At 42.2% G+C, this 19,267-nt stretch overlaps 2 protein-coding genes across 2 annotated transcripts; one reads left to right on the top strand and one right to left on the bottom strand.

The window, feature by feature from the left end:
• On the bottom strand, positions 1-1,934 carry LOC133018003 (p21-activated protein kinase-interacting protein 1-like). Its single transcript, XM_061084288.1, has 3 exons — positions 1,638-1,934; positions 1,407-1,546; positions 1-474 (listed from the first exon to the last, which is right to left on the bottom strand). Exons 1-3 carry the CDS (start codon positions 1,723-1,725, stop codon positions 421-423), a joined length of 282 nt encoding a protein of 93 aa, XP_060940271.1. The 5' UTR covers positions 1,726-1,934; the 3' UTR covers positions 1-420.
• An 8,758-nt stretch (positions 1,935-10,692) lies between these two features.
• On the top strand, positions 10,693-12,022 carry LOC133017982 (oocyte zinc finger protein XlCOF19-like). The gene has a single exon (XM_061084258.1). It carries the CDS (start codon positions 10,694-10,696, stop codon positions 11,678-11,680), a length of 987 nt encoding a protein of 328 aa, XP_060940241.1. The 5' UTR covers position 10,693; the 3' UTR covers positions 11,681-12,022.
• Positions 12,023-19,267: the final 7,245 nt, after the last annotated feature.

The following is a 19,267-nucleotide window of genomic DNA, read 5'->3' as shown; positions in this document are numbered from 1 at the left end:
AAAATTGGCCCACCAGAAATTTCAGGCTAAAATCGCCACTGCTTGGGGACACTCAAGTAAACGTTATATGTAGGTTGGTGAGTCTTCTGATAGAAGTAATAACTCTTAGTGAGACTAGTCAGGACAACGGCTGGATAACTGGAATCTAATGATATCTAACAAATAGAATTTTTCTTTTCAGTATTGACAGCAAAAATAATGGATCTCAAGAACAGTCAGATCTTGAAAACTGTGAAAAATGGTGTGTAGCACCCCCCAGTGTCCATTACAGGTACCAGCATGTTCAACAAAAAAAACATCTCAAACATATAAAAGAGTGCATGTAGATCTTTGAAAGATGTTTTCTTTATTGCTGCTCATTTAATTTTCCAACGGCCTTTTTCTTCTTCTTTCTGGGTTTGCTCTCGTCTTCCAGAACGACTACTTCCGTCGCAATTCGAACTCTCTTGGTCTTTGAAAGCTCTCGAGTGAGTTCTTTGGACAGACGGAGGCAGATGATGAGTGTTAACGAGACACAGACAGAACCAGGACATGTGATATATAGGCTTTGTACTTATTTAGTGGAAGAGAATTAAACATAAATCCTTGTTGTTCTAGAAAATTACTCATTGGGAGCTTGTTTTCTTGTGTACACTGTAAATATTCATATATTCAACCTCAAGCTGCATTGACTGTAAATACAAACTGCTGAGTGGAGACAAGCTCAGGTGAGTGTAAAGGTTGAGATCATGATGTTCTCATTTCACCTCCTTCAACACAAAAACTCCCTGTCCCATCTCGTGTCTGGTTTCTCTTTAACAACACAATGATCCTGTGAGTTTATTGAAAGCTTGTTATATAATTTACAGGGTTAGGATGGAGACACTTGATAAATGATAATCTTATGAATTGAAACACACACATTCGCTGCAAATGTAAATGTGTAAAAGTATTGGTTGAAATAGAACATAAATGGCTTCCTCTACCAAACTGTTTACAAACAACAACACAGATGTGCCTCTTTCAGGTGGAGCTTCCACATCTTGATCAATCCGTCATTGGAAGCCGTCACCAACACGCAGTAATCCTCCATCATAAAACTGTCCACTGTTGGTGTAAGTTTGTAAACGTTGGACATCAAATTCAAAATACATTTGACAAAATAATGTAGTTACCTGGTTTCATGAGCCTTTAACTCACACACACATTTCAGTTTTTCCAATTCACACAACCTCACAATCTCATCATCTCCTGCGACGGCCAGGAGGGAGTTCTGAAAAACAAACACAATACAACATCCATGTAATCTTACATGTGGTATATTGTTAATCTACAATACCAGGCCTCATAAAACAATCATCACAACCACAACTGTCTCTATATCACTAAGAGAAGCCACAGTTTGTGTAAGTATTCAAAGAACTTACATTTAAACACGACGAGATTCTTTTGGGGTTCGTGATTGTTCCCCTCACCGACGCCGTCTCCAGGTCGTAGATGTTCACCTCGTCATCTACCACCACCACATATTTATCTCCATCTGGAGACCACCAGACAATGTGTGCAGCTGTTAAAAGTGAACAGACAAAACAAATGATTCCAAGATCAATTCAAACTTACAAATATCTCAGTTCATCAAAAAAAAAAATGAAACTGACTCTGTTCTATGTTTTTGATGAAGGTCAACATCGCTTGACGGACGCAGGAAGTGAAGCGTTCATCCTCTCCGCAGTGCGCAAAGCTCATGCAACGCTTCAAAATGCATGTGCTCGGGCCGTTCAGTGCTGCTTTTCAGTCCTAGATATTGTTGTTTATTTTAGGGTTTACTGTCGGAGTTTGTTTAATTTAATTATTGAGTGTTTCTACTTCACTGTCGTAGTGCTTTTACTTGTAATGAAATATTACTTTACTGTCTTGTGACTTTTACCTCAGTGAATGATCCGAATTCTACTTCCATTATTGGTTAAGTTTATTTATTTGCTTATACTTTAGTACTTCTTTAACAAGTACATGTAACAGAGTATTTCTACTGTGCAGTATTAGTACTTTGGTTTCCTCTTTATCCTCCAGTCCAACAGTGGTCGCTGCAGGCTCGGAGTGTCTGTTTCCTGTTGCTGGCTGTCTTTGTCCCCTCAAAGACTCAGACAGTGTTGCCTAGTTGGTGACTTTGTCGCTATATCTTGCGACTTTCCAAACCCTCATGGCGACTTTTTTTGTCAAAAGCTACTAGCGACAAATCTAGCGACTTTTTCTGGTGTTATTGGAGACTTTCTGGTGTTTTGGAGACTGACTTGAAAGCACGTATCATTCTGCAGTTACTGTCCTCAACGAGCAGCGGGTGCTGCCGTGAGCCCCTCTGCCGTCCCAGAGCACTCACAAGCGGTCAGTCTCCCAGTAGCTGCAGTCAGAGCAGAGAGGAGAGCAGACTGCAAATGAATTGCGCATGCGCAAAGCCGCCGCTGATCCTGCCCTGGCTTACAGAGCGAGATGTAAGTGTCAATGTATCTTCACTGTCACTGGAAAACATGAGTCATTGAGTTCAGTCTCATCGATGCAGAGTCAACATCGTGATGCATCTAAGAATCAAGACATTTCCACACCTCAAGATGGTCTATTTCAACCGCAAGATAAAAAAAAAAAAAAGAATCAACAGAAGAATACGGAAGTGTATTGCATTCACTTGAAAAAAAAAAAAGTTCTGTTTTTTATTTTATTGAGATCTTATCTTGGATAAGATAATTATATTAAAAAAAACAGAATTTTGTTTTTCAAGTGAATGCAATACGCTTCTGTAGAAGAAAGCTCATATATACTTCTAAACATATTTAGGGTATTTTTTTCTCACTTTTTGTACGTCCTAGAGCGACCATTACCATTATGCAAATTAGGCGATGACGTCATTTAGCGACTTCTAGCGATTTTTAGATCAGCCAATAGCTGCTTTCCTTACTGAGGAGTCGGCAACACTGCACTCAGAGACTCAGAGAGAAGCAACATGGCCGCCGTGCAGCTGCTGCGGGAGTTGGTACATGAGCGGATCCGCGCTGCCGCTGAAGACTTCCTGCTGCAGGTGGAGGAAGGAGGAGGAAAGGCTCGAGTCCCGGAGCTGAGAGCGATGCTCACCGAGCGGCTCGCGGCGGCAGGAGAACAGATCCTCGCGGGGCTTGAGGAAACCTTGTTAGAGTCCGAGGAGCGAGTGGAGCGGACCGAGCTGGAGATCTGCCGCCAGAGGAGGCTGCTCGATGCCGTGATGCAGCCCGTAGTCCGGCTGCACAGAGCAGGTCAGTCCCGGGAGCAGAGGGGGGGGTCATGTTGTGGAGGGCCGGACCAACAGGCTGAACTCAATTCTACTCATATTCATTTGATAAGCTGCTACTGGAAAGAGTAAATGTTATGATTACGTCATTACGGTAAGCGTGCTGCGTCATTTCCTGTTTTTCGCTGCCGCTGGTCGCTCTCTGAACTAGCTCCTCTGCTAACAGCTGTTTCTCTGCATCACTCCGGCTACAATCACCGGTCTGTAGTTAAACAGCCACACATCCCAGCCCCTCCTCTCTGGTGCTCAGTGACTCTGTGTTCTGTGTGAGCTCAGCCTCGTAGTCTAACAGGCTGATACAGCAGCGATGGCTTCTCTCTCTCTCTCTCTTGCTCCGAGTGTCTCATGTTCACTGACTCCTCCGCCTCCATTAACAGTAGTGCTACATGTAATAAATGCAGTGTGTTGGTAGCGATGGAGGAGAGGCTCAACGACTTAGAAGCTCGGCTCCGCAGTTTAGAAGCATCGTTAGCTGTAGTTAGCTTAGCCACCGTGGAGCTAACTAGCTTAGCACGTAGCTTAGCCTCAGTTAGCAGTACCTGGACCTGCCTCGTGCAGCCGGGAGCCCAGGGCGGCTGGGTGACGGTCCGGAGGGGGCACAGTGCTACCCTTAAAGAGCCCACGATTAAAGAGCCACCAGCTCACGGTTCAAACAGATTCTCCAGCGACCACAGTCAGCTGCGTCCCAGGGACCAGGGGCCTCATTTATAAAAGAGTGCGTAGGATTCATACTAAAAGTGTACGTACGTACAAAATCCGGAAATGGCGTACGCAAAAGATAATTCTGATTTATAAAACCGTGCGCACGTACACCTGAATGCAATGTTCGCTTTAAAAATCACAGTCCACTTGGAAACGTTCGTACGTGGATCTGCCTCCAAATCAGCCCTCCACACGCCCACTTTCCACCATAAATGGTCAACGCAAAGCACGGCGTGAATATTAAATGATGCTGCTGACCAATGGGTTTCCACCGTGAGTCCTGACGGAGTACCACATCAAGCGATGTGAAGAGGAGGTGAAACTTTCTGACACTGACAGCGAGGTGTTTGTTAGTGAGGTGGAGGTGAAGAGCGACTTTATGGGACAGCAGCGATGTCACTAATAAAGAAAATACACTGATACTCTGCTGCTGCTGCTGCTGTGGATAACACACTGTGTGAGATCAGACATCACTGAACCCTCGCTTCCTCCTCGTTCTTCCAGTCACATGCACACATCGAGCAGGTCACGGCAGTATTTATTTATTTAAAGCACTGGACCGATTCCCTCACATCAGTGGATCCTCACCTCCTCTGGGATATTATTTGGAAAGTTTCCTCATTTCTTATAAGTAATCTCCAGTGCGCTCTGTGCGGCACAGTCCCGTTCACTGCAGTGATCTGATGATACACGCACAGTGTTAGAAGATATTATTAAAACCTATTAATGACTCGGCACCGTAACTCTGCCGTTAAATCGAATCTGGACCTAATTTGCTTAAAGTTGTTTTATATTTTTTTAATTAAAAGGCTCATGTGGAGCAGATACGTCGCGCGAGAAAAACTGTTGGTTTTAATGTAAATTATGAATTGGATCAATAATCTGCTGCAGTTCACCACCTCACGTCTGTGTCGCCGTTTTCCCGTCTCCCCAAAACGCTCGTAAGGGAGGGTCTAAGTTTGGGTAGAAATACGCACATTTTCCTGTCAAGTTTGTTTTTATAAATCCCAACGTTGGCGTGAGAAGTGGCGTACGCACGTTTCAGGCCCGTTTTGTGCGTACGCAACGGTTATAAATGAGGCCCCAGAGCCGGGGCATCGAATCCAAACTGAGGCTGCTTGCCGGGACTTAACGTAAATACAATAAAATCGTAATTCACGTCGGAGGTCACTGAAGTTCATGTTGAGTCGGTGCTTTTGCAGAAACGATGTCGGACACAGTAGTTTCCTCTAGCCCTCTCCCTAACACAACAGGTGAAGACATGTTGAACAGCATGTTGTCTTTTACCCGCTGGCTGTCCAGGTGCTGTCCTGTAAACGGTTCCGGGCTTTATAGATAATTGGCAAACTTTTTGGAGGAAACCTGGTCTTGTTAGGAGAGACGCGTTCATCCCACTTGGGATGGAGCAGCTCTCTAATCTAGGAATATTACCCAGTCTGTCACATGACAACCCAGAGTTGGGACCAGGAAGCAGAGCTGCAGAGCTACACACTTCTCAGTTCAGTAAAGTTGGCAAGATATTCACAGATTCGGACTTCCTGGATCAATAAGTCTTAATTGAAACGTTGTTAAAGCAAAAACGCTGCATAATTCCCACCGAAATAATGTGGACAACTGGCTACAGGCGAGTTTTCATCAATATGAGTCGTCCTCCGTGATGGACACATAACATTGGTGTCTATGTACAGCCTGCTGAGAAACGAGTGCGCAGGGACCTTCTACTAAGTGCAACACCGAAAAGAGATATTACAAAAATATTCAATAACCTAATTTTAATAGTGTATATTCTCACCAAAATCATGTCACAGGTCCAGCCAGTCCAGCTGACTATGCTATACTACAAAGTTTAAAAAAATGTAATTTATCATAATTTTTGGAAATCATTCAATAGCTTCACTGTAATACTGTACATTTTCACCACAATCTCATCCTAGGTCCAGAGAGTCCTGCTTGCTATGCTACAGTTACAGTACTAACTTTGTGGAAAAGTGATTTAGCGTAATTTGGGGAAATATTTGTTATGAATATTATTCAATAACTTCGGTCTCATACTGTATATTGTCACCAAAATCACGTCACAGATCCAGGGTCTCCTGCTGGCTATGAAACAACACTAAGTTTAGGAAAATGTGGTTTTGTTTAATTTTGGGAAATATTTGTTATGAATATTATTCATAACTTTGCGCTACTACTGTATGTTGTCACCAAAATCACGTCACAGATCCAGGGCCTCCTGCTGGCTATGCTACAGCACTAAGTTTAGGAAAATGTGGTTTTGTTTAATTTTGGGAAATATTTTTTATGAATATTATTCAATAACTTCACTGTTATACCGTACCTTTTCACCAAAATCACATCACATGTCCAGGGAGTCCTGCTGACTATGCTACACTACTAAGTTTAGGAAAAAGCTGTTAAGCATGAGTTTGGGAAATATTTATTATGGAAAATAGTCAATAACTACGGTCTAATACAGTATATTGTCACCAAAGTCATGTCACAGGTCCAGCTTGCAACGTTTAAAAAAATGTAATTTATCATAATTTTTGGAAATATTTGTATTTTCATTATTCAATAACTTAACTTTAATACTGTATATTCTCACGAAAATCATGGCACATTTCCAGGGAGTCCGGCTGGCTATGCTACAGTACTAACTTTGGGGAAAAGTGATTTTATATAATTTTGGAGAATATTTCTTATGAAAACTATTCAATAACTTCACTGTAATACTGTATATTCTCACCAATATCACGTTACAGGTCCAGGGAGTCCTGCTGTCTGTGCTACAGTCCAACATTTTGGGAAAAGTTATTTGGGGAAAATGTACAGTACTACAGGAAAGTTAATGAATAGTTTTCATAAGAAATATTCTCCAAAATTTTACAAAATCACTTTTCCCCAAACGTAGTACTGTAGCACAGCAAACAGGACTCTCTGCACCTGTAACGTGATTTTGGTGAGAATGTACAGTATTACAGTGAAGTTATTGAATAATTTCCCTAAAAAATATTTCCAAAAATTATGATAAAAGACATTTTTTAAAACTTTGTACTGTAGCATAGTCAGCAGGACTCCCTGGATCTGTGACATGATTTTGGTGTAAATATACAGTATTACGGAGAGGTTATTGAATACTTTTGTAATATCTCTTTTCGGTGTTGCACTTTGTAGACGGTCTCTGCACACTCGTTTCTCAGCAGGCTGTACATAGACACCAATGTTATGTGTCCATTACAGAGGACGACTCATATTGATGAAAACTCGCCTGTAGTCCGTTGTCCACATTACTACGGTGGGAATTATGCAGCGTTTGTGCTTTAACAACGTTTCCCTTATGACTTATTGATTCGGGAAGTCCGAATCTGTGAATATCTTGCCAACTTTACTGTACTACACTTCTCTGCTCCCTCTGGATCAGTCAAACAACCCCATAGAGATAGTGTCTGTTCACCGTCAGATTGAATTATTTATATTAAACAATAACAGAGCAAGAACTCCACACAAAAATCTAATACAAATTAACACAACCTCTGCAACAACGCAGGAAACTAAGACTTTTAAAGGTGGTCTTTTAAACATTAGATCACTTTCATCAAAGGCTATTATAGTTAATGAACTAGTCTCAGATTTAGGGCTGCTCGATTATGGAAAAAATCATAATCACGATTATTCAAACGATTATTAATATGTGCCCTTATTCTGAAGTCTATGCTTTATTCTTTAAATGACTGTAACCGGAAGTAACATTCACTTCCGGGAAACACCGATGACGGCTGCGTGTCTTATTCCTCCGTGAAACCAGGATATCGGATCCCGGTTATTCAAATCCTTAATGATGGCAACCCTAACACTCTCCAAAAAATCCCTTAGTAACAGAACTTTGAAATTTCCTCATTATTAAATGTCCCCATCTGCCCCCCCACTACAAGCAGACAGACAGAGAGAAAGAGAGCGGTGGGGGATGGCTATGAGGACCATCATCAGTTACCCCCGAACCCCAAATTGAACGGGTTCCATACAACAACAAGCGGAGAATCGCGGGCTGACCGGCACGGAGAAATGTGGGTCCGGTGTGAACAGCCGGGCGGTTGCGCGCTGGAGAATGGCGCTACGCAGCCGCTAGGGTTGCAAAGGGGTGGAAAGTTTCCGGTAAATTTCCGGAAACTTTCCATGGGAAGTTTAGCTCGGGAATTTTGGGAATTTTGAAAAAAAAAAAAATATGCAAATTAAACGCTGAGCAATAAAAACATCATTCAAAACTCTACTTTTAAAGGTGTATGGAATGCAGCACACACGTTGCATTTCAACCTTCCACTGTGCATTCTTCCATCACATGCACAGATAATTCCCAGCATCCTTCACTCTACAGCAGGGCTGTTGAGGCCTGCTGTAGTGTGCAGGACTAGTCAGGTCAGTTTCGAGGATATTACTGGGGAAAATATATTAGCATGCTGATTGAGGATTGTTCATCTGTTCATCTAGCCTATTTCCATTCATTTATCCATCAATTGTAAAATATTTTCACAGACATTTCAATTGTTTGGCTAACTATTTATATCTCTGGCATTGCATTAGTGTTTTTTTACAAACTTTTTTCTCCTTATTCTACAGAACAATACCACGTGCACTATCTCATGTGTCGAGACATTTCACCTCATCCAATGTAGAAGGAAAGGCTGGTGTACATTTGCAAATACTGTGCAAAGACCTATGTTAAGAATGTCACAACGATGCAGAAGCATATAGTCAAGTGCCCAAAGTTTCCTCAGGGCTCAAATCAGCCTATGACAAAACAAAATGTTTATATTTATGTCTGTATATGAAAAGGTAAATACAGTTAGTATAAATTACCCACAACATTTCCAGTTTATTCTCGTTAATTCCCGTATATTCCCGTTTATTCCCGTTAATTCCCGTATATTCCCGTTAATTCCCATGGAAAGTTTCCCACTTTGAATAATCCCGGAATTTTGCAACCCTAGCAGCCGCTACATTGTGTGGTTCTGATCCTCGTTGGATTCTTTGAACTTTTTCGACCCTTTTCGTAAATTAAACTAGGGCAGCCCTCCCTCAGCCATTTTCCACTCGCGCTGCTTTTAAAATACCGCCGGTCACCACACACACAACTCGCCTCCTTCACTTTACAGCTGCTTGAGAGTGAGTGCCAGTCAGCAGGGCCGCGTCGAATGCTTTGGGGGAAGGACTGAACTGCGCATGAACGTCTCTTTCGAAAAAAAAGCTAAATAATCGTTTCAACTCGATTATAGTAGTTTGGAGATCGTTTGACCCCATAATCGTAATCATGATTAAATTTCAATTAATTGAGCAGCCCTACTCAGATTACAACATAGATTTATTGCCCCTAACTGAGACGTGGCTGCATCCTTATGAATATGTCAGTCTAAATGAATCTACCCCCCCACCCCCCCAGTCATATAAATTAACGTGTTCCCAGAGAATTCGGACGAGGAGGTGGAGGTTTATCAAACCTAGTCCTAAAGACCGATAACATTATTATTGTTGGTGACCTTAATATTCATGTTGCAATAATAAAGATAGCCTTAACGTAGGGCTGTGCAATTAATCGAATTTTAATTGTGATTTCGATTTTTGGGTCAAACGATCTCCAAACTAATATAATCGAGTTAAAACGATTTTCTCAAATTGCAGGCGCAATTCAGTCCTTCCCCAAAAGCCTTCAACGCGGCCCAGCTGACTGGCTCTCACTCTCAAGCAGCTGTAAAGTGAAGGAGGCGAGTTGTGTTTGTGGTGACCTGCGGTATTTAAAAAGCAGTGCGGGTGGAAAATGGCAGAGGGAGAGCAGCCCATGTTTGATCGACAAAAAGGGTAGAAAAACTTCTCTTGTATGGGAACACTTGGAGGAGCAGAACCACACAATGTAGCGGCAGCGCCTTGCAGCGCCATTCTCATGCACGCAGCCGCCTGGCTGTTCACACCGGGCCCGTCTTTCCCTGCGCCGGTCAGCCCGCAATTCTCCGCTTGTTGTTGTATGTAACCCGTTCAATGCAGGGGTATGGGGGTAAATGATGATGGTCCTCATAGCCATCCCCCACCCCTCTCTTTCTCTCTCTGTCTGTGTGCTTGTAGTGGGGGGGCAGATGGGGACATTTAATGATGATATTTCAAAGTTCTCGTTTACAAAGTGTTTATTTGGAGAGAAATACTGAATAAATGCATCATGTTTTCAAACTTAAAAGTAATCGTTTGAATTATCGTGATTTCATTATTTTCCGAAATAATCGTGATTATGATTTATCTCCATTATCGAGGAGGAACCGCTCACAGGCTAACGTTAGCTAGCATCAGCTCGAGCAGTGGAGTTAATACGCCACTTCCTGTCTCTGTCTGCTGCACCCGGCTGCTCCACCTCTCACCTGAATAATGAGGAGGATTTGATGCTGTTGTGAACGAGTCTGCAGAAAACCTGCTGCTGTGAATGAAAAACTTTTTTACCAGAAACCCTTTTTTTTTATGCTGCTTCCTTTACGATCTGCGTCGTAACACCAACTGCAAACGACCTCAACATCTCTACTTCCTGAATGTGATCATTCAAAAATCACAACTGTATACCATTAAACCACACAACACAAGTTTTTCAAAACACTTCAGGAAACTCTGAAATGATAAACCTGTGTTTGTGTTTCAGTGTGTCCTGCAGACGTCCAGCAACTGATGGTGATTAAAGAAGAGGTTCCCTCTGAGGAGCAGCAGTGGAGCCCCCTTGTGGACCAGGAGGACCAAGAGCACCCCCACATTAAAGAGGAACAGGAGGAACCGTGGACCAATCAGGATGGACAGCAGCTTCAAGGACTTAAGGAGGTTGATATCAAGTTCACATTGACTTCTGTCGCTGTGAAGAGTGAAGAAGATGAAGAGAAACTTAAATCATCAAAGCTTCATCCGAGTGAGACAAAGGAGAAGAGAGCGGACTGTGGAGGACCAGAACCAGCCATGAACTCAGGTCCTGATGGACGTTTACAACCAGGTCCTGAGGACAAGACTGACTCATCTGAGACTGAAGTCTCTTCTGAGACTGAAGTCAGTGAGGATGATTGGATGGAGACCAGGGAAACTCAGACTGGTTTAAATACAAGAAATAACAAACAGCCTCAAAGTGATATGGGATGTAAGACAGAAAAAAAATCGTTTAGTTGCTCTGAGTGTGGTAAAAGATTTAACCATAGGGGCGATCTAAATACACATATGAGGATTCATACAGGAGAGAAACCGTTTAGGTGCCCTGAGTGTGATAAAAGATTTAGCAAAAGGTCAAATCTAAATAGACATGTGAGGAGTCATACAGGAGAGAAACAGTTTAGTTGCTCTAAGTGTGGTAAAAGATTTACCGAAAAGGAATATCTTAATAAACATATGAGGAATCATACAGGAGAGAAACCGTTTAGTTGCTCTGAGTGTGGTAAAAAGTTTTACCAAAGGGGTGATCTAAATATACATATGAGGAGTCATACAGGAGAGAAACCGTTTAGTTGCTCTGAGTGTGGTAAAAGATTTACCGAAAGGGGCAGTCTAAATAAACATATAAGGATTCATACAGGAGAGAAACCGTTTAGTTGCTCTGAGTGTGGCAAAAGATTTAACCAAAGGGGCAGTCTAAATAAACATATAAGGATTCATACAGGAGAGAAACTGTTTAGTTGATCTGAGTGTGGTAAATTATTTAAGATTCAGTCCTATTGTACGAAACGTGAGGATTCATAAAGGAGAGAAGTGATTCAGTTGCAACCTTTGCAACAAAAGATTTAATAGGATATATCAGCAGATATTCATATGATACGTATTCATAGTTCACTGTTTTAAGTAGACTATTACCAGTGTTTATGTCCCTTGAAAATATAACTCATTGAATAAAATGAAAGATTTGTGTAAATATCTTGTTTCTACTGATTTCTACATAATTTGTCAGTTATTCATAAAGTCCTTCATGTCATTTTAATGTTAAAGTGTGATACCTGCACCGTATAAATGTGTATCAATATTAAATCGGATTAATCGCATTTATGTCACAGTTAATTTAGCAAATTTTTATATATTCTAAATGTCTCTTCATTTATTTTGTTTTCCATCATTTTTTTTTTTACATTTTAATGCTCTTATCAACATGGAAAAGTGGATTGGCTTTCTTTATGCAAATGTTTTATTTTATTTGAAAAACAACATTGCCAAACAGGGCGGTACAAAATAAAATTATAAAGTGCACATTTCAGGTAAACAAGGACTCAGCCTATTGTGCAGTTAAACCATGGCTTAATATTAAATTTTTTTCAAGTTTGCTGTGAACATAGCAGTCAGGCCTCTTATATCAGAAACAATGAACCATAACAGTTAGGTTACCAATAAAAGGTAAGCCTACTACTTCTTTGCTTTCAGCTAGCTACTCAAACAGACAAGCAACAAAATAACAAACAAACAAAATACACAGGCAAGTGTCGGCCTACTTTGAAATAAATTAAACACAGAACTTTGTAGGGCTATTTGAGTCCTCCCCATATTTGTGGAAAATGTATGAAATAAGTACCCTATTTTTTAAATAAATAAAACCATATAGCTGCAGCCTAATAGTGTAACGGACTGGGTTTATGTTTGGTTTTGACGTATGTTCAGTAAAACACTGTTCAAGGAGCGTTCTGATGTCTGAGGGTCAGTGAATGGGTCGGGTGGGACATGTGACTGTTTGGACCAATAGGATGGTGTTGTTTGGGGATCGGGGGCCAATGAGGAAGTGAAGTGTTGTTGATGTGTGCGAGTGACGGAGTAAGAGTGAGAAGTGCCGTGTAGAGAATAATAAAAGCTACTAAACCACGAAGAAGTTCCGTGTCCTGTCTAAGCGGGGACGCTACAATAGCTTAAAAATATATATTTTAGTTGGCGAAATATTAAAACAAAAAGCGAGAGCAGGTCAGACTGGAGTCGAACACAGATACTGAAGCTGCAGCTCTGCTTTAACTCGCATTAAAAAAATTGACGGCATTAAAATGGGTTTGCGTTAACGTTGTTATAATAATAATAATATGTTTGTTTTAAGACAATGGTTTCTTGGTTTGTGAGATTCAATGACAGTGTGTGTTCTCCTTTATGTATTGACTGTGACCAAGAATAAAGGACTAATAAAAGATAATTGCGCCCTCGCCCTCCTCCTCTTTGTTTCTGTACGAACGGAGGCTGCACTGGCTACAGTTGAACAGACATGTTTGTTACGTTTGACGTGAAGTCGGAACTGGGCAATTTCAGGTCAGAATATCTGACATACGAGTCGTCTGGAACGCAGCATTACACTCACACACACGGACAGTGAAGCAGCGATGGCGGAGGAGCACTCGTTGACATGAATGATGGTAAATGTCAGACAGCAGGATTGTTTAATTCAGAGACAGCTGTGATGTCCCCAATATATCAAATTTGAGAATTATTTTTATATGCCTGCTCTCGTACTGGGATGGTTTGGTTCTGTCGGTCAATCTGTGTGAGACTGGACTCAAATCACAGATCGATATAAAACAACAGATCATAGGGCAGTGATTCAAAACAAACACATTTAATCTAATGAGCAATTAGCAGGCAAGGATCGACATCACGTGATGGACACAGGAAGTGAAGCGTGAGTGATATTTGCAAAACGCATGTGCTTGGGCCCATTCAGTGCTGCTTTGCAGTCCTAGAGATTATAGAAAATATAATTTTAATGTTTGTTTTTGTTTTCATCTCAATTTGAGGTTGATGTGAAGGTTTGAAATAAGAATTTACTTGGAGCCGTCTAGTGTGTTTTGTTAGGCACAGCTTCAAGAAGAGTAAAGCTCAACACAGTGTTCCTTTTCCAGTGCCTTTGTTGATGAAACAATTTGTTCCCTTAATTTGTAATTGCAACTCTAGGAGGAATGATAATGATGAATCTCATCTATGAAAAGAAACTGAGCAGTGTTGGTGTCTGTTTAACTGACTTATGTATCATTGGTGACATTAGGTTTGATTGTCTTATTTATTTCAATGTTTTTCTGGGATTAATAAAAAACAAATGCTTCTTTTAATATGTTCTCTGACTCAACGGAAAGCCAATGAACTGTCTCATTGCCCTTCTCCCTTATCTTGTTCTTATTGATTTGAATTGTCATACGGGGTAAAAGATGAGCATATACAACAAAACAAAGATTATTGAACCTGGAAAGGAACCAGACCTGACTCTGAGAAGAACGACAGACGAGTTAGAATCTGCAGAGGAACCCGAGCAAACACAGACACAAGTATCTGCTCTTAACTTGGGGACAGTGGCGTTTCTACATTAGGGGCAGGTGGGGCACAGCCCCACCAGATGGCGCTGTTGTGCAGAAAGCTAAATACTGCATATCTGAACTTTGTGGCAAAAATATATTTTATTTTATTTTATATGCAAAGTAGCGTGAATGTGTGTGTGAATAAACTTGACTCACAAGCATTATAGTCTTGTTTTGGAGTAATTTGATTCGTGTCTGTTTCTGTCTGTGTGCTCGCTATCTCAAACGCTTTTCGCTTGCCGTCGTTCCCTGCTCTGGGCACAACGGGGCAAGCGTCAGACCTGTGGCATGGGAGCACCAATCAGCGTGAACCACACAGACCACAGTTAACATTGGGCCCAACCGGGAGAGTGGGGATTTTTCAGATGGGCCCTACGAGTCTCCCAAGCTACTGGACTCAGTGTCAGCCTGTTTTCCGGTTCGGCGTCACCAGAGCTAACAGGCTAACAGGCTATCTCTCGTCAGTGAACACCACCCGAGACTGTGGACAGGTTCACTCACATCGGATGAATAATACGTTTTGAAGTTCTGCTTGTTCTCCTGACAGAGAGGCTCAAGACGTGTGAACTCCCGTTTCTGAAGTTAGTCAAGTTTAGTATTGTATTAATCTATAAGTAGTGATTCAAAGGGACGTGTAACTGGTGGCAGAGGTGTCAAGTAACGAAGTACAAATACTTTGTTACCTTACTTAAGTAGAAATTTTGGGTATCTATACTTTACTGGAGTATTTATTTTTCAGACGACTTTTTACTTCTACTCCTTACATTTTCACGGCAAATATCTGAACTTTCTTCTCCTTACATTTTAAAAATAGGAGAGCAAAGCCAGAGCTGCGTGCGGCCTGCGCCACCCCCCCGCCTCCGCTGACGCGCCTCGCTGTCGGGTCCGTCGGCCATCGGGGCAGGCCGGCAAAGGCGCTGGACAGGGCTCAGAAGAAGTGGAGGAGACAGAAAAAGAGAAGGGAAGGGGGGAGCACTCGCGTCCCAACCCACACACACCCCGGCCTCGGGAGACTAGCTGGCCCTGGGGCGCAGCGTGAGACCCTAAGCACCTGTGGGGGGGTTTGGGTGCCATGCTCGACCAGATTTGAATCAGGCTGTACCGGTAATGATCCTGCCGGAGGTTCACCTACGGAAACCTTGTTACGACCATTACTTCCTCTCGATCAGGGGTGTCCAAACTACGGCCTGCGGGCCAACTGCGGCCCGCCATCCATTTTTAATTGGCCCGCATCAAAAAAATAAATAAATGAAAATAAATATGACCCGAGCTTACTGGAAATTCCTCGTTCATGGGAAATAATTGCAATCCCCAATCCCTATCATGAGTAGGGTTCAGTGGGTTACCCGCGCCTCTCAGCGAAGGGTAGACACACGCTGATCCAGTCAGTGTGGCGCGCATGCAGCCCCGGACATCTTAGGGCAGTGATTCTCAAACTGTGTGGCGCGCCCCACTTGTGGTGCGCGGACGCATAACAGGTGGGGCGCGCAATCGGTAGGAGGAAATGTGAGGCGGAACTAATATTATAGCCGAATTAATGTTTTGACGTCTGCATCTCTTTAACGGCGGAGCAGTAAACAAATCACTCTTTCGCCGTAGCCAGGGGTCTACAACCCGAGGCTCTGAAGTCGTGGGCGGCTCTTCAGTCCCTCTGCAGTGGCTCTCTGTGCAACGCACACACACAGGTCCCGGGGCTCTGCCCCCCGCCCCGCTCACTCACTCAGAGACACACAGGAGATCAGAGTTCGTTCACGTGAAGCAGGCGGTCAGGGACAAACAAGAGACAGTGTTCAAAAACCAAGTTGCAAAGAGAGTACGATGAAACCTGTCTTGCTCTTGGTTTCACAGCCAATGTGGTAGGACATGAGAGACCAGTGTGTTTCAGTGTGTCTGTATTTAATGTCTGAAAACTCTATGAAACCAAACAAATTAAAAAGACACTGAGAAACATTACACCCCAGTCACATGCATGTGTTCTTTTTGGTTGAGCTTTATCATCTTTGTAACAAAGTGATTTTAATTGAATACATTTTTTCTCTATTATTGAAAAAGTACAGACTGATGGAGGAATGTAGTGATAAATGTCACCAAAAGTACTTCAATTATGTTGAATTTAAGCGAAGTTATCGCACTATTTTTTTAAATAAGTGACAAATGTAACAAAAAGTTGTTTGAAAAATGATTTTTCAAACAACTTTTTGTCAGAAATTCCTGAAAGTAATGTGGATTTAGTGTTCATGTGTATGTTATGTAAATACACATGTTAAACTTGCCCCATTTTGTTGGGGCGGGGGAGCGGGTGGGGCATGAAAAATATTTAGACCCAAAGTGGGGCATGACAGAAAAAGTTTGAGAACCACTGTCTTAGGGCATCACAGACCTGTTATTGCTCAATCTCGGGTGGCTAAATTGGCTGAGAATCACGTCATTGAGGACTCCCAATCATCTGAGGAAGAGGAGTTGTTTTCCTCCTTGAAGAAGACCGGCCCTCTTGAAACGACCCAGCAGTTGGATGCGTACCTGGGGTTCCCAGGAGACACAGTAGATGTACTGAAGTCCTTCCCAGCTGTGTGCCAGGTAACACTTAAGTTTAATACTGCTGTTGGGACTGAGGGCCCAGTGATCTGAGTTTTCAACAATGGGTCATAAAGCTTGAGACCAGGCTCGAGTAACCCCTCACATAAAATTCCAGCATGCAGATCTTATCTCCATGTGGAAGCAAATCACTTCCTGGGTCCTTCGAAGGACCCCACTGTAAGCCGCTCCCTGAGACTTGACTTTTGACCTTTCAATTGGCCAATGGCAACACTGACCCTTGACCCCTCCTCCAGGGGGCCGGTACTCTTTGAGAAGGTACAAAAGGTGCTGAACTCACAGAAATCTCCCTCTTTTACTCAGATGCCCAAGCTACAACAAAACCCCTAGGGGTTTTACTAGTTAACTCGGTATTTTTTTAAGAGACTCTCTTTGTCCTCTTTTCCACTCCACTGCTCAAGTTGCAACTAGGCCTCTTGAGGTCTTACTACACGACTCAGCAAGCTAATGGAGGCGATAAGACATTTATTTGAATTCATTCCATTATTCTTCTTTTATCTCAGTCGAAGTTTTATTTTGAAAGGACATTTTCGCTGATTTAACTTGAAAAGACCAAACAGGAATCTCACTCGCGAGACGAGTGAGACACAGACTTTTATTCTTTTTCCTACACGATCTTCAACCGGCTCCACGCAGCCGCACATCCCTGCATAAGAAGACCAAGCTTCATCCCGTCACGGAGCATGTCTGATCCGCTCCGGTCCGGCCCAGCTGCGGTGCTCACGGGAGCCCGCCTGAGAGGCCAAGACATTGTTCACTGGAGTTCCGGGATATCCGCGCGGAACGCGCACGCACCCCATGAAACCACGGTCACAGTAAGAGGCGAAACTGTCTGGGCAGATGTTAGTTTAATACGTAGCGTATTGTTTTAATACTTGAGTGTATTTGTTTTATAGGAGACCGCTGAGTCTCCAGTGTTTTAGCGGTGACGAGCCGGCCACTTCCGGTTTCCGATTTAACGGCAATGTTTGTGTTACAGTGAATAAGCGCCGCGAGAAAAGCTTCCGGCCGCGCTGTTAACGTCTGTGGAAGTCTGCAGTGATTTTACCGATCAAAACCTCAGCCCACAACGTCCGCTTGAGGGCTGAGGGGTGAACCACTGTCAACTTATCTCTGGCGTATTTTTAAGAGTTCATTCTCTTTCTCTTGCTCTTTCTCTCTCTCTCTGTTCTCCTGAACCTGTTTTACACAAACGTTCCGATCTGTATATACAGTTCATGTCACATAGTTAAATCTATATTTAGAGAGCCTGAATGCATCTTGCCGCCATTTTGACTCCAAAGCTAAACTAGAACAAAGAATCCTTTTGTTCTACTTCCTCCTTTGTGTCTCACACGTGGTCCGGCGGCCATTGAAGATTATTCATCTCTAGACCCGCCCTAAAGTCTGGCTCTAAATTCATAACGAATCCGCCATTTTGTTTTGTAGTTTTAGGCCTAATGACTCCTTGAGTCATTGTCTGCCTCCATCTTAGATGTGACGTCACCACGTGACTGCGTCATCGCCACGCCCCCTTCTATTTCTCTCTCTCACACACACACACACACACACACACACACACACACACACACACACACACACACACACACGCATTGATAGACATAGACAGATACTCACACACACAGATACACATAGATGGATACATGTGTGTTCTAAATTGTGATAAGCTGCTGCTGTTGTTATTTTTGAAATATTGTGGTTTGTTAAGATGATGAATCATTAAATAACACTTACTTTATTTCACATACACCCACATAGACACACACACACAGAGACACTTTGACACAGACACACACACACACACACACAGAGACAGACATACATAGGTAGACCGCAGGTTTTACATGTATTTTCTGAATTGTGATGAGTGCTGCTGCTGTGGTTATCTTTGAAATATTGGAGTTTGTTAAAATGATGAATCATTAAATAGCATTAAATTTATTTCCCCTTTTTAATAAATGCTTTTGTAATTAAGGTATCTGTAGTCTGTGATTATTTGTGCATATGTGTGTGAATACAGCTGGATTATGATTGCCTGTGCTCGAACTTAGAAGCCTTCACTGTTTATTAAATAATCAGTAATATTAACTATTAAGATTATTAATTTAACCAATATCATATGAGACTGATATTTATAGCTTGATTTCGTTGGTCCCTGTAACCAGGGTGGTGCCCCTCTACGATAAGTTATGGCCTTATCATTTTTTTAAATTATTTTTAATAAATAATCTTTTATTATTTTAATAATCATATTTCATGATTATTAATAATTAGCCAACGTCAAGTCTACTCCTATTGCAAAACACTGCACTCCCTGCCTCAGCAGCCTGTGAAAGACTATTTAGTGTTGCAGGACTCATCTTCA

The sequence above is a fragment of the Limanda limanda genome, chromosome 13, assembly GCF_963576545.1.
Source record: "Limanda limanda chromosome 13, fLimLim1.1, whole genome shotgun sequence".
NCBI classification, from domain to species: Eukaryota; Metazoa; Chordata; class Actinopteri; order Pleuronectiformes; family Pleuronectidae; genus Limanda; species Limanda limanda.
Note: the sequence above shows the minus strand (reverse complement) of the source record. Positions and strands in the feature narration are given on the sequence as shown.

Bases quoted from the DNA above. Each gene is read 5' to 3' on its own strand.
- LOC133018003 (XM_061084288.1), bottom strand. From the start codon at position 1,725: ATGAGCTTTGCGCACTGCGGAGAGGATGAACGCTTCACTTCCTGCGTC. The intron at 1,547-1,637 runs GTCAGTTTCATT...CACTTTTAACAG, and splicing joins CATCAAAAACATAGAACAGA to CTGCACACATTGTCTGGTGG. The intron at 475-1,406 runs GTAAGTTCTTTG...GTCTGTCCAAAG, and splicing joins GAATCTCGTCGTGTTTAAAT to AACTCACTCGAGAGCTTTCA.
- LOC133017982 (XM_061084258.1), top strand. From the start codon at position 10,694: ATGGTGATTAAAGAAGAGGTTCCCTCTGAGGAGCAGCAGTGGAGCCCC.